A 14,336-nucleotide genomic window follows, 5' to 3' on the forward strand; every position below is an offset into this window, starting at 1 on the left:
GAGAGATATTTAGGAGAAAGAGAGAGATGAGAGTATTCTGTACAAGGGCCTGAAAGGGGTGGGAGACCCAACATCTATATACCCATGTACCACTCTGTCGAGTTATCACACCCGATCTGCCTGATTGCCACCGAGCGTCACACTTAGTTTCTAGCTTGCGCTATGAATGACTTTGTTTGGATGAATGAAACATGCCTGTCCCTGGATATTTGAGAGAATGAGAGAGTTTATCGTATAAAATATGTCTGTATCTAGAACAATAACGTATCCGCGAACAAAGGGGGCGGAGCGAGCTCGTCAGGGCACAGCCACCTACTACTGCTTTCCTTTATCCACTTGAGGTCGGGAAGCACCGAACCGTGCGGGATTGGGAATCCCCACCGTTTATTCCGCAAGCACAAACCCCGATTTGGAGCGCTGTACCAGGCGAGAGTTAGTGACCGAAGTGGCAACATTTATCAAGCAGCACAGGGTTGGAATTTGGAGTCAACAAATCATCAACCTCGAGCGCGCTTGAGTCTGTCTATATATACATGATAATCACTCATGGCAACATATCATCCCGGGTAAACGGACGACAGAGCCAACGAAACAATGGCTTGCGAGCATACACATGACATTTGGAGCTTGCAGTCGTGATCGTTGTGAATGGCTGGTGAGCAAACTTATCCATCAAAATCTGGCACTCAAATGAAACAGATGACTCGTGTCAACAAATGTTATGAATTCGTACTCCTAAGAGCAAAAGCCTACTACAGTTTATAACCGCACCAACCGCGGCGCCCTCTTCCGCACTCGCACGACATCCGAGCATGTACGGATGTGGAGTGAAGAAGGACGGGGCACCGTACAATTACCAATCAAATGGTATGCATGTGCCCCGGACGCGTAGTGGCCAGGCCAAGAAGTACACAATATGGGGGAAAGTGGGGAGTGATGGAAGTACACAGTAAGACGTGAGTGACAATGGTGACGTGGATCGTAACAATTATGAGAATGCTAAAAAGACGTGGAGTTCCCAGGAGGACATCATGTACAGGGCGCAGGGAGGTAGGGTGTGAGATAAAAACGGAGGAGCGTCCACTGTAAAAAAGGAAAGAAAAAGCGTGATATAAAACAAGCCGGGAGGGCATGGGAGCCCAGTGTCGTCGATAAAAATGATCATGGCGGGCACAGTTGATGTGTGGCCCGCCTATCGACTACACCGCGATCGCAGTGCAGTGCGCGCGTACTTCTCCAAACGCGGCGTGCTACTCCCTCCTGTGCTCGTGCACTCACATCTCTATCAACAACAAAACCAATACACCACACGATATTAGCCAGGTCAAAAGTCGCGCGAAGCCAGCACGCGTTTAGTAGTACCCCTCCTGCTCGCGGCGAGACGATTGCCGTGTTGGTTGACCCGCAGCCGCCGCCATTTGCCTCGTTTGACTCCTGAGACTAAGGGTAGAGTCAGTACACGTTGAGGCTTTGAGAAAAAATGGAGGGGGTGCGCACACTGGCTATGTAAGAACACCGTCACTCACATCCGATCAGAGGGCTTGGGTTCGCCGCCCTCCTCGTCGCCAACGACCTTGCGGCGGGACTTGTCGTCGGGGTTTCCGGGGCGTTGAACCGACCAATCGAAGACATAATCGTATTGGTAGCCTTCGCGGACGAAGAGATCGCGGAAGAGTTTGCGCAAGTAGCTGTAGTCTGGTTTGTCATCGAATCGAAGGGCACGGCAGTAGTTGAGGAAGATGCCAAATTCGTTGGGGAATCCACGGCAGAGAAGATCGGTGGGAGTGGTCATCTTCTTCTCCATGATGCGGTCGTACTTTTGCTTCTTGGTAGCAGCCTTGAGGCCCTGCCATGGGAGCTGCCCGCGAAGGAAGTACATGAGCACATATGCAAGCGATTCCAAGTCATCACGACGAGCTTGTTCTATTTTGACAAGTTAATAACTTGAAAAAGCAATGAATCACATGGACTTGTCACTTACCGACACCCAAGTGAGTATTAATAGACGTGTAACGAGCGGTCCCGGTCAAGTTCTTGTTCTCCCTGTAAGGGATGTGCAAATGAGTCTTCGGGTCACGGTACTTCTTGGCCAGACCAAAGTCGATGACGTTGACCTGGAACATGTGGTTAGACAAATATAGCCTAGTCAAGTAACAAAAGCACACACCTGATTTCCGCGCTTTCCGATGCCCATCAGGAAGTTGTCGGGTTTGATGTCGCGATGGATGAAGTTACGAGAGTGAATATATTCCACGCGAGATATCTATGGGCGCAAAGTTAATCAAGGGGCAGTGGAGTGGGAAGGTAAGTACCTACCAGCTGATCAGCGAGCAAGAGCACAGTCTTGAGCGAGAACTTGCGGTTGCAAAAGTTGAACAAGTCCTCGAGAGAGGGGCCGAGGAGATCGAGGACCATGGCATTGTAGTCGCACTCGGTACCGAACCACCGGACAAATGGTACACCGACGCCGCCAGCGAGCGTTTTGTAGACTTTACTCTCATACTCGAGCTGAGGATGCTTGGCCTTGACGGACTCGAGCTTGATAGCGACCTCCTCGCCAGAGATAATGTTTACACCGAGGTAAATGTCACCTAGTCCTCGCGTCAATGACCGCAGGCCCGCGATAGATAGTCACTCACCGAAGGAGCCGCTGCCAATCTTTTTGCCAAGGCGGTATTTGCCGCCCACACGGAGATCCATGCGGGAGGAAGATGCGGAAGGGTTAATGTCGGCCGTGGTGGGCAACTGGGGGGCTGTACAAGTAGGGATTTAGTTAGTGGCTTGTCACTGGGACGGATTATATAGAGCAGAGGCGGTGTTAAAGAGAAAGAATCAGCCACTGGGGCGAAAAGGAAATGCAAGAGGGGTAAAGACAATTGCAGAGAAAAAGCAACAAAGACTTTAATAGGGCAGAATAGACCGGGTCTAGGCGTTGTGATCAGACTCGAGTCGTAGCCGTCACGGCACATTCGCGAGTGGCTCGATGCACGTCAGATCCGACGGCCTCGTTTCTCTCCGAAAAGGGCGTGTCTTTCGCCTCGAGGTCCCATGACACCCCTATATGGAACTTCTCCCCCCTCTTCGCCCCGGCCTCGCGCCCGTCTGTCTGCACAGCACTGCCCCCACCAGCCAGCACATCCACGAAAAATGCAGCGAAAAAAACAACGAGGTATAATTCTCGAGTATGGCAAGTACTCACGTTACGTGCTACTAAGTGGTGTTAAACGCGAAAAAGGGCACTGGAGAGTGCAGAGTCAACAGAGGGAGGTGTGGTGGGACGGGCTGATGGCGACCGGCTTATGTATGTCGACCCGGATGGCTCAGCGCTACCAGCACGTGCATTTGTGACTTGCCCTAACCCAGATGGGTCTCAGGGTCTGGCCCCTTTCCGGAAGTACCGCGCCGCAAGTTCACCTTTCTCCCCGACACAGCCCAAATTGATCGCCTTAGGCCGGATTGCTATGGCGCTGTCGCACAATCCTTTGCCGGCGTCATCGACTCACACCGTCGCCAGCTCGAACCGTACCATTTGTCTGCTGAAACACGCATACACCCCCGACAACGACGGAGACTGTTTGGCACCATTCTTTACGTCCTTTGAGTCAAGAATGGTTCGTTCTCGGGATGATCGTCGTGGCGCGCAACGTGGTGATTCGCGTGCGCAAAATTGGTTTGTTTTTTTCGTGTCGTATGACAGCGCGACTGCCTTCTAAGGTTGAGCTCTCTTTAGATTCTAATAAAAAAAAACCTCAAACCGTGTCGGGGCTCTATGCGCCTAATTTGGATGCTCCGGACATCCGACCCCTCAGGCGGCGGACACCCAATTTACCGAATCCGCCTTCTTTTTCCCGATGTCTTCAATCGATTCGACCACGACCCTATTGCGGCCCGCTTGCATTGCTGACGTATGCGATACCTCTTCTACACGTACAGCGCGGCATGACGTTCAGACACCGAAGATCGGACCCGGGTTTCGAAACGCAAGCTCCTTCGCTGAAACTCATATTTGGACTACTCACGTTTGGTAGTAACGTCCTTCCCTCCCTCCTCCCGGGTATTCGTTCTTACTCGCCGCTTACCTTCACTCCTATCTCAGTCTCTTAGTTTTTCGTTACCGTCTTTTGTCGGTATTTTCATAACCTAGGCACCATTTACCCCACTTGAAATATCCGCACCAACAGCCTGTCAAATTTCTCCTCATCTCCAGAACTTCTCGCTATGCAGTCGTCCCTTTTTTGCACCATCTATTGCAGATCATAACTAAAGGTGGAGCTGCATCCGAACCGCTATGCTCGGGACCACCGAGACCGAGTATCCCCGCATAGACTCGGTTCGCGTCCCCTCCTGTCTCGCAACAGCACGTCATACTTGCGCTTCCCGCTACTAGCAATACACCCGCATTTAGTAAACCTATTAGCGTGAAACTTGTGTGTGTATGTGCTCATAGTGTGCATGTATCCCGTAACAGATTCCATATGTTTAGCATCGCTTCCGGGTCTGCCGGAAGATCCACTTGTTCCCACCCCTCCAATTCGTATCCCACACGTACCGGACGTGGATATTCAGACACCGAGTCATCTGATACACCGGTTCACGCGCTTAGATATTGAACCTAGTCCAGACTCGAGTATAATACGTCTCGACAAAGCGCTGAAGAATCACAAACCTATACTTATTTTATCTTAATGAGTGCTTACTGGGGAGCAGCGCATAGACGAATTTATAGCGCGCCTCTTGTGTTCCTGTGAAGGAGACCTCGGACCCTGGCGCGGGACGCCCTCGGCTCGGGCCTGATAGACTGACCGATATAAGCCTCGTGTAAAGACCGACCGTGGGGCGGGACGTGCTAACGTGCCTCCTCGGCCAGAACAGTGCCTAACTTATTTGCGAAATATTAGTGCCTGCAGGTGTGTCAAAAATTTCCAGTCGCGTGAGCTATCTGGTGAATGTTTCAGTACGTCACACAAAACGACCATTTTAAAAATGGATAGGGAGAGGAAGGGCCGGTTCCGCATTTAACTGCTCATTTTGTGCTAACGTGCCTCCTCGGCCAGAACAGTGCCTAACTTATTTGCGAAAATATTAAAGTTACTAGTGCCTTCCCAGTCGCGTGAGCTATCTGGTGAATGTTTCAGTACGTCACACAAAACGACCATTTTAAAAATGGATAGGGAGAGGAAGGGCCGGTTTTCCGCATTTAACTGCTCATTTTTCTAAATTCAATGTATTACGCAATAGATTCTATAGAGAGAGAGAAAGAGAGAAATATATCCAATTACCAACTCTGTGCTGACCAATCTCACCCTTGCCTCCCGACCACGTACGACGTGTCTCCACCATGGCCACCAAGCGGGACGAAGATCCCGGCGTCGGGTCATTCTACAACAACAAAAGCACGATCATTCAAGAAGCGCGCGTCTTCAACGAGTCTCCTATCAGTCCGCGAAAATGCCGAGCGTTATTGACACGGGTCGTATATCTATTGTATTTAGGCGATAGTTTTGGTACTCAAGAAGCGACGAATTTGTTCTTTGGGACTACAAAGTTGTTTCAAAATAAAGATGTGAGTTTGTGATATATGTATATAAGAGAGAGAGAGGGTTGACTAATGATATTGGGGATGATAGGCAGCGCTGAGACAGATGGTGTACCTGGCTGTTAAAGAGCTATCAACGACTGCCGAAGATGTGATCATGGTAACGAGCAGCATCATGAAAGATATGCAAGGCAACCTTGATGCGGTCTACCGACCAAACGCAATTCGCGCTCTATGCAGGATCATCGACGTGAGTTACCCTAAACGCGGTCTCTATATGCAAATTAATTCTTTTTTTTTGGGGGGGGGGGGGGGTTAAATAGCCAAGCATGGTTCAAGGAGTCGAACGGTTCTTTAAAGCCGCGATAGTCGACAAGGCACCTAGCATCGCACCCCGCTCTTGTGTCCTCGTACCACCTCTTCCCAGTCTCAAAGGACGTCATCAAACGATGGGTCAACGAGGCCCAAGAGGCGTTGAACACCAAACCCACTTCCTCCTACTTTAATCCCATCTCTTCTTCGGGCTGGGGATCCAGGTCCCAGCCAGACCAACAACAAGTACTCCCATCGACAACATTTGTTACCCAGTACCATGCTCTAGGATTGTTGTACTTGATCCGACAGCAAGATCGCATGGCGGTGACCAAGATGATTCAGCAGTTTGGCGGAGGAAAGGGCGGAGCGAGTGGTACGCTCAAGAATCCTATGGCACTTTGTATGCTCGTTCGTTACGCTGCCAAGATCATGGAGGAAGATCCCAAGTACGTCTGACCTCACTCTCATTTCCTTCCCGTTATCATTTTTTACTAAACCAGGAAACAGTATGCAACGTCAAATATGGATCTCCTCGAGTCATGGTTGCGTCACAAGTCTGACATGGTCAACTTTGAAGCTGCACGCGTCATTTGCGAGTTCCAAGCCAAGGCGAGCACACCTCTGCCCGTCCTCACCAAGGCGGTTTCGGTTCTCCAGTTGTTCTTGTCTTCCCCAAAGCCGGTTCAAAAGTTTGCGGCGATTAGGACCTTGAGTGCGCTTGCTGCAGCTACCCTGCAGCAGTAGCGGCATGCAATCTCGACATGGAGAACTTGATTACCGATTCGAACAGAGCGTGGCTACGTATGCGATCACAACTCTACTCAAGGTATGCGTCTCATTCTTGCTGTTTAATAGTAAATAAATTTGATTATTTTGTGACAGACCGGAAACGAGGCCTCTGTCGACCGCTCATGAAGCAAATCACCGGCTTCATGGCCGAAATCAGCGACGAATTCAAAGTCATCGTCGTCTCGGCCGTGCGTGCCCTGTGTCTCAAGTTCCCGTCCAAACAAGCGCTTATGCTGTCTTTCCTTGCGGGCGTGCTGCGCGACGAAGGAGGCTACGAATTCAAACGCGCCGTCGTCGAGGCGTTGTTTGATATGGTCGCCAGAGTGGCCGAGGCCCGAGATGCGGCGCTCGCGCATTTGTGCGAATTTATTGAAGATTGCGAGTTTACCAAGTTGAGTGTGAGGATATTATATCTTCTTGGTGTGGGGGTCCCAAGTCGCCTCAGCCTACGAAATACATTCGGTGAGTTTTTATTTATTTAGGCGAGATAAATGTTAATCTAGGCTGGGTTAGATACATCTACAACCGCGTCGTTCTTGAGAATGCAATTGTTCGTGCGGCTGCTGTATCAAGTCTCGCTAAATTCGGGTGAATGCTATCGATGTTGCGATGAGGAGGAGCGTTGGTGTGCTTCTTAGCCGGTGCGTTCCGATTCCACCCCATTCTCCTCCTTCCGCAGAATATTGAGCCTGGAGGAATACTGACGTTTGATGTGATGTGATGTGAAGATGCTTGGATGATGTAGACGACGAAGTCCGTGACCGAGCGGCAATGTATCTCAAGGTCATTGAAGAAGAAGAATTGGCGCAGACATATGTCAAGGATGGTGAGATGAGATTTCCCATGGTCAATTCATGCGAACAGAGACTAACGGGCGCAAATCAGAGGGTGTATTCTCCCTGGCGGCTCTTGAATCCAAGCTGGTCGCGTACGTAAATGATACCGACGCCCAAACCGAATCGTTCGATGCGTCCGAAATTCCGAGGATCAGCAAGGATCAAGCCAAGGCTGAGAGTGCTCGTGCGTTCTCTACTCGTTTTAGCCCCTTTTTCCCTATTTTACTTTTTTTGTTATGCAGGTCCATCAGCATTGGATGCTACTTTGGCTATTAATGCGCCTAAAGCGGCGACGCCCGCAGCCGCAGCACCTAGCGCAGCAGAAACCCAATCCAACTATGCGGAGCAACTTGCTGCTGTGCCCGAGTTGGCTTCGTATGGGCCTGTGCTTGGGAGCAGCGTCAAGCCTGTGCAGCTCACCGAGAGCGAGACTGAATATGTGGTTGCGTGTGTAAAGCATTTGTTCAAGGAACATGTTGTATTCCAGGTATGTCCTATATTTCCAAGGAAAGATGGCGGTCGTTAACCAAGGCTGAGGACAGTTCAACGTGACAAACACATTGCCCGACACATTGCTAGAGCAAGTGGTAGTTACCATGGCGCCTTCAGAGGAGACGGGAGCTTCCTTTACAGAGGACTTTATCATTCCTATTCCGGCACTGAGTGCTGCCTCGCCATCCGGTGCCGTCTACGTCTCGCATACAAGAGTTGATCGTCGACGTATTCACTCGGCTCGTTCTCTTGCACGCTCAAGTTCATCAGCAAGGAAGTGGACCCTACCAGTGGGGAGCCTGAAGAAGACGGATATGAGGATGAATACAATTTGGAAGATGTGGAAATTAGTGCCGGGGATTGGATTAGGGGAAGCTTTGTGTATTTGCCAGCGAGTGGGAGAGGCTTGGTCATGAAAGTGTGGAGACATTCTCGCTAGGTGCCATGGATAGTATCAAAGGTGCGCTCGTCTTATTTGGGTATCTTCAGCAAGTGATTGATGGAGCGCCATCTAGCTGCGTGCGACTCGCTCATCGAAATCCTCGGAATGGAGCCCCTGGGTGGGACAGAAAACCGACGAGCAAATCGGTGCATACGTTGCAGTTGAGTGGATTTGTAGTCGGGGGAGGTGGAAAAGTGCTGGCTCGGTGTCGAATGACGTATGCCGCTGGTGACGGTGTAACACTCGAGTTGGGGGTTCGGGCTGAGAAGGAAGAGGCTGCGAGATTGGTGGTTGGGGCTAGACAGCGAAAATCATAAAATGATATGGGATGAATGGGGATCACGGAATGTGTGTGGGAGGATGTTCGGATGTTGAGATGAGCGGTCACGCGAGAGCAAGCCGCGGAAGATGTCGGTGTCGGGTCGGGGTATGTATAAGCCGGGTGGGTTGTGGAGTAGTACAGCAACTGCCCACCACAATGCCCGAGGTTCCAATCCCTAGTGCACAAGTCATCCAAGTCGATACCCGTGGTGCCCTGATTCTCGGCGAAGACTCTCCTGCGGTGGGTCTTGCAATCGCTCGTTCTCTCGACTGAGCCAGCTGACCGAGTGATCATAGACCCGAGACAGCCGCGGGATATATCTCCCAAACCACATTGAGCCTGTTTCGCATATCGCCGTCGATGTGAGCACCCACTGAAAAGCTGACTGAAAAACAGATTGGCGGATCGCTAGCCAAGGTTGTGTACTTTACCCGTTCGGCGTCGTCCCCACAAGCCAAAGCCGAGTCGCCCTCGTCCCCCGGTTTTTCGACAAGGTAGATGGCGCACTCACTCCACTTGCACTCGACACCTCGCCCGTGACGGACATGACGAGTGTCAGCGACTTGCTCCAGCGCAGAGCAGCCGTGAACCACTTTCCGGGCGGATCTCTCAACTTTGAGCGCTTCGAGACCGAATCTATCGACGATTGCACAGATTTTATATGCCAGTTGATCGACCGGAGTGCCAGGATTAACAGGGTCAGCATTGCCGAGATGAGGAGGAGCGTCAAGATTATGGCCACCGGGGGCGGGGCATACAGGTCAGCAACCAAGCTTTCCTTCTCTAAGTCAATTGCTTATATTCCCCCTCAGATACTGTGATATGCTTCGAACGCGAACGGGTGGATGTTACACTCGAAGCAGAAATGGACTGTCTAATTACGGGCTTAAACTTTATTACACTCATCCCTAACGAAGTCTACTACTTTTCCGATGACCTCATTCGCTCCGTTCGTGCCCCCCACCAATTCCTACCTGCCTCTCCCTCAAACGAACCTCTTGAACGACCGAGTCCAAATCCACCCGAGTATCAAGTCGCGTTTGCTGCTCCTCCCACCGCTTCAAACCCGCATTTGCCATGCTTGGTGGTCAATATCGGCAGCGGTGTCTCTATTCTCAGGGTAGATGCTTCAGGCCAGTTCGAGCGTGTGTCGGGTAGCGCTCTGGGTGGAGGAACACTCTGGGGCCTGCTTTCCCTCCTAACAGGCGCCACGTCCTTTGACGAAATGCTCGCGCTTTCGGAACGAGGAGATCATTCCAAAGTCGACATGCTCGTCGGCGATATCTATGGCAACGAATCCGGCGGGACCGATAAGCTTGGCCTCAAGGCTAACGTTATTGCCTCTAGTTTCGGAAAAGTGTTCAAAAAGGGCAAGGGGGCTGAGCGTGGTAGCTTTGCACCGGAGGATATCAGCAGGAGTTTATTGTATGCCATCTCGAACAATATCGGGCATATTGCGTGAGTTTCGCCATCTACTTTGTCCAGTCAGATACTAATGAGATTGGGGTTAGATACATGAATGCGGAAAAGTATGGCCTGAAGAGAATCTACTTTGGAGGGTGTTTCATTCGAGGTCCGTATCGCCTTTCCTTGATCAACACGCTATCCCCCTAATTAATCTGCCCCTTTTACAGGTCATGCAACAACAATCGCTACACTTTCTTATGCGATTCGGTTCTGGAGCAAGGGTTCGATGAGGGCAATGTTCCTGAGGCACGAAGGGTTCCTGTACGTTCCCATCCCTCCCCGCTCGCTCCGTCTGATCGCCCATTGAACGTATCTCATTCTTGCAGAGGGTCAATTGGCGCATGGATCAAGAATATTGACCAGAGCAACACTACATCTCCCTCCTCGCCGACGGCTCATCATCCCCGACGACACCCGACGCCCCAGTCCCGTCGACACATAGCGCCCCGGTCTTTGTTCTCACTCAAAACTAGCCTCTCCCTTTCCTAGGGCTATATTCACCCACCAACCCCATTCGTGTAATTCTGGCCAAGGGCACAAGGGAAACCGGATCATCAAGTATGCTACAACTACATTACTCGCACATTTTTTATTGTACTTTTTTTCTTTTCCTTATGGTTTTCTTGAATTCGATGATATTTTGAAGCATCATGTCAGATTGAGCACTTCGGCTTTGCCCGTCGTGGTACGAGCCCCGTAACCCTGCTCCTGTCATTAATAAACTCGAGCGGCTGGCGAAAAGTGGCAGACGCTGCACAGCAGTCTAGATCCTGTCTTCAAAAAATATTGGTATTGAACGAGGCTGATCCCAACGTGTACACGAGAGGGAAATGGTGAGGGAGGCAAGCACATGTAACAAAAAAGGGGAGTGAGGAGGAGAAACGAGGACAAGGCCGCGGGAGAGAGAGAGATGGAGAGAGAAAGAAAGTGAGATTGATGGTCTGGCACGAGGAGAAAGAGGTTCGAGACTGCAAGGTTCCAATAAGCCATCTACCCCCCCTTTTCTCTCTCCTCGCTCTCCCTGCATTGCATGTGTGGGTATTTCGTTATCGATCTTGCGCCCTACACGGCTGGAGGTGTCTTGGCAGGCGAGTCCAACTTGTGAGGGCTAATCGTCCCAGACCCACCCGCAGCCTTTCCGATCGCAGTAATCGCAGAAGTTAAAGTCTTCAAAGGTGATCCTAGCCCTCCCAGTGGGCTGTGAGGCGGTGGGGTATGTGCCCGGGACCGTAGTTGGGGTGTTCCTGGCATTGACGTGGACTGGAGCTCTGGGTATCCGGACCGGACGAGTTTAGGGTCCCATTCTCCCTGTCGATACGATGCTACTACTCTTTTCAGGAGGTCCGAGGTCGAGACACAGGGGTTCGTCTCGTTGGGAGGAATTTACCTATAATGCAGGTTCGTAAACTAGGAAAAGGGTGGAGGGAGAGGAGGAAGAATGGGCTGACCTTGGTCCTTGAGCATTTGGTAGATATCCGTAGTTCCGTCGCTTCCAGCATACGGGTCTTCATCATGGGCAACATAGTCAATCTTGTGAAGATCTACGAATTCTTGGGTGACTACCCAAGGTGCGTCTGCAACCACTTCGTCGACCCATCGACAATGTCTTACACACTCGCATCGTTCGGTATGGGTCATTACTGTCGGAGCTTTATGTTGCTCGACCAGAGCATCAGAACAGACACCCACGATCAAGTGCACGTTGGGGAAAGAAAGCTTTGCCTGACGAAGTTGTAGCGCATGGCTATCCCGACACATCTCAGAAAATTTAACCGCTACAAATTGAAGAGACTGACCCAAAATGAAAAAGATCATAGACCCCATCCGCGTAGATTCTTACTGGTCTCCCTGTCGGAGGTGGGTTTGTACGGTAAGTACGCTCCTTGACGGTCCCGTCGATTGCAGCTTGGACGAATGCAATTATATCTGCAGGGCTGAGCATCGCATCGTCTGGGTTCTTGACCACCGTTTCCGTCTCTCCGGGGTGTGTAGGCGCGGCCGTTACTGGTGGCAAAGGAGACACAGGCCCGGTAGGAATAACCCTCTCGGAGTAGGGTTTACCACTAACAGGTGTGTCCATCGAGCTCAGTGTCGAGGACTGGCGACTGGGAAGGTTTAGACTCGGAGCGCCAGTGACAGCGTCTGGTTCGGTAGCGCGCATGGTGGGGGTTGGGGCGGCCGTTGAAGACTCGATATCTCCGTCGTAGGTGGGGCTATCTACGCCAGTGTCAGATTCAATCGCAAGATGACTGGTAGCGTGGCGGTTTGGGCCGGATGCGGTACGTGCTGCTGCGCGTGTCCTGGCACTGTTGTGGCTCTATGGTCAGAAGGTGCGATCAGACGTGGTCAGAGGGTGAGGCCTACCTGTGGGCGAGAGGGGATGTAGGTATGTGGTGGTTGCGCACGTGCGGAACAGATACGGTCGATGCAGAGTCCAAGTCGTCTACCCTCTCCCATCTGATCAGCTCTCGAATCCCGCCTTATTTGAATTCACCGATTTCTACACACCATTATCCTCTTCTGATGCATCGTCTGTGCCCCTCTCCGAGATCAGTTATGTGCCCATCGCTCGGTTTATAGTCCAAATCAACTCACATAATGGCGAATCGGCACTGAGCTGGCTGGAATGTCTGGTTAAGAACTTCTTAGGTGCGGTAAGCGGCTTGCGTGGAATCGGTAGAGATTCGTCCGACATGATGGCGGTCTTTGTTGACTTGCGCTAAGGTACTATACACTCGAGCAAAGACGTATGATCATCAGGGTCTCATGATATTATGTCACTGCTCCACCCCCGTTTATGCCTAAACGTGACGTTGTGGCCCAGGTTGTATCTTTTGTACGCCCCACTTGCACTCAGCTTAGGAAACGTTTATCGGGTTATAATAATTTACATCAGATGAGCACGGCATCACGTACTTCATTTCGTTGCCGAACGTTCGAGCACACGTGCGCTCTTCTACAAATGGGATAAAGTTTTCCGTCGGTTAAGCGGGTTCATACTCCCTTTTGCGAATCACTGGCTTGGTTTGATCCCCAACCACGGGTGCATAAGGAATGGGACTTTGTATATGCAGGTTGAGAATATGCGTGTCGAGGTTAATAAGGTGAGATAAATTGTCCGTGTTGATGCTATACATATGCGGGGCCCATGTGGGGGTGGTACGGGGATTGGGTATATGTCGATAATTTCAAAAATGGCGTGCCAGTGGATACCAAAGAGAGAAATTAACTGGTTGGCTATACGTCCCATCGGTGGCGTCGTTACGAGAAGAAACAAGTACTAGTTGTGTGCGCTGGTCCTCTAAGCTTTGAAAGGACCATCGATCTGAAAGGAATTAAGCTGTCTGAGAGTCTGGGATAGCTCCCGATCACTGTTGGTCACTTGTGGTTGTGATTAGAAGTGTACATCGAGCTAATCATATCCTTCCCTCTTTTAATCGGCCTGGGCTACTTTATGTTGCATCCTACATAGCCCAAATTGGCATAAATATGCGCATATACCGTAGTTCTCACAGTCGAACGTATCAGGAGGGCGTTGCATGTTGTTCTGATATCATATGCATCAAGTGTTACAGCCTAAGGTAACATGGTAAGCCCGAGTGAACACTCAGACCCGTGAAGGATAATTGTTCAACCTGACCGTGGTGTTTGGTGTTCTACTAGTATATACGTGTGTCATTCCCGTTTCGACCATTGCCTGTACGACTGAATACATACGTACATTGTGTTAACAAATATATATGCCGCTACCAGGCGGATTTTCAAAGCAGCGCCCCTCCCTGGTGACAACTACGGCAGGTTTATGGGTAGAGATTGGAGCAGCAGAAACTAATTCAGCAGCAGCAAATGCAACAGACATAATCATAGTAGAGAGATACATGGTTTGGCGATATGTTATGCAATATCAAGTTTCAGCGCGCAATTTATATCCTAGAATAGCTGATATTTTTAGGTCATGGCAGACGTATGGATATGTGTTCCGTGTGAAGCGACTTGGACGGTTGCCGAGTAGCCCGCTCTTATCTCGAATGGGGCGAGTAAGAGCGAACCGGGATGGGTATATGCCCGCCCAAACGCCTCTACGTTTTGTAACCGCGGGCGTTGAGTACATATATGCGCGCTTGATTCAACTCTAAC

The 14,336-nt window shown here is 50.7% G+C and overlaps 6 protein-coding genes across 6 annotated transcripts; 4 read left to right on the top strand and 2 right to left on the bottom strand.

The window, feature by feature from the left end:
* Positions 1–1,352: 1,352 nt before the first annotated feature.
* On the bottom strand, positions 1,353–2,700 carry RhiXN_11611 (CK1/CK1/CK1-D protein kinase; the record flags this gene model as incomplete). Its single annotated transcript, XM_043331426.1, has 6 exons — positions 1,353–1,440; positions 1,527–1,923; positions 1,982–2,114; positions 2,168–2,263; positions 2,317–2,591; positions 2,640–2,700. 6 exons carry the CDS (start codon positions 2,698–2,700, stop codon positions 1,353–1,355), a joined length of 1,050 nt encoding a protein of 349 aa, XP_043184936.1.
* A 348-nt stretch (positions 2,701–3,048) lies between these two features.
* Positions 3,049–3,713, top strand: RhiXN_11612 (uncharacterized protein; the record flags this gene model as incomplete). The annotated part of the gene is made up of 2 exons (XM_043331427.1): positions 3,049–3,182; positions 3,236–3,713. The coding sequence occupies 2 exons, from the start codon at positions 3,049–3,051 to the stop codon at positions 3,711–3,713; spliced, it is 612 nt and encodes a 203-aa protein (XP_043184937.1).
* Positions 3,714–5,338: 1,625 nt separating this feature from the next.
* Positions 5,339–8,727, top strand: RhiXN_11613 (coatomer subunit gamma; the record flags this gene model as incomplete). The annotated part of the gene is made up of 14 exons (XM_043331428.1): positions 5,339–5,438; positions 5,493–5,563; positions 5,628–5,786; positions 5,906–6,297; positions 6,352–6,563; positions 6,642–6,677; positions 6,734–7,102; positions 7,154–7,261; positions 7,386–7,466; positions 7,526–7,660; positions 7,719–7,963; positions 8,019–8,183; positions 8,243–8,363; positions 8,408–8,727. The coding sequence occupies 14 exons, from the start codon at positions 5,339–5,341 to the stop codon at positions 8,725–8,727; spliced, it is 2,514 nt and encodes an 837-aa protein (XP_043184938.1).
* A 161-nt stretch (positions 8,728–8,888) lies between these two features.
* RhiXN_11614 (pantothenate kinase) lies at positions 8,889–9,230 on the top strand (the record flags this gene model as incomplete). The annotated part of the gene is made up of 3 exons (XM_043331429.1): positions 8,889–8,972; positions 9,029–9,094; positions 9,129–9,230. The coding sequence occupies 3 exons, from the start codon at positions 8,889–8,891 to the stop codon at positions 9,228–9,230; spliced, it is 252 nt and encodes an 83-aa protein (XP_043184939.1).
* A 47-nt stretch (positions 9,231–9,277) lies between these two features.
* Positions 9,278–10,688, top strand: RhiXN_11615 (pantothenate kinase; the record flags this gene model as incomplete). Its single annotated transcript, XM_043331430.1, has 6 exons — positions 9,278–9,492; positions 9,545–9,573; positions 9,650–10,190; positions 10,244–10,305; positions 10,367–10,460; positions 10,526–10,688. The coding sequence occupies 6 exons, from the start codon at positions 9,278–9,280 to the stop codon at positions 10,686–10,688; spliced, it is 1,104 nt and encodes a 367-aa protein (XP_043184940.1).
* Positions 10,689–11,261: 573 nt separating this feature from the next.
* RhiXN_11616 (cytidylyltransferase domain-containing protein) lies at positions 11,262–12,894 on the bottom strand (the record flags this gene model as incomplete). Its single annotated transcript, XM_043331431.1, has 7 exons — positions 11,262–11,507; positions 11,558–11,586; positions 11,648–11,943; positions 11,996–12,505; positions 12,564–12,642; positions 12,708–12,731; positions 12,795–12,894. 7 exons carry the CDS (start codon positions 12,892–12,894, stop codon positions 11,262–11,264), a joined length of 1,284 nt encoding a protein of 427 aa, XP_043184941.1.
* Between the last annotated feature and the right edge of the window lie 1,442 nt (positions 12,895–14,336).

This window comes from Rhizoctonia solani, chromosome 12 (genome assembly GCF_016906535.1).
Source record: "Rhizoctonia solani chromosome 12, complete sequence".
Classification (NCBI taxonomy): Eukaryota; Fungi; Basidiomycota; class Agaricomycetes; order Cantharellales; family Ceratobasidiaceae; genus Rhizoctonia; species Rhizoctonia solani.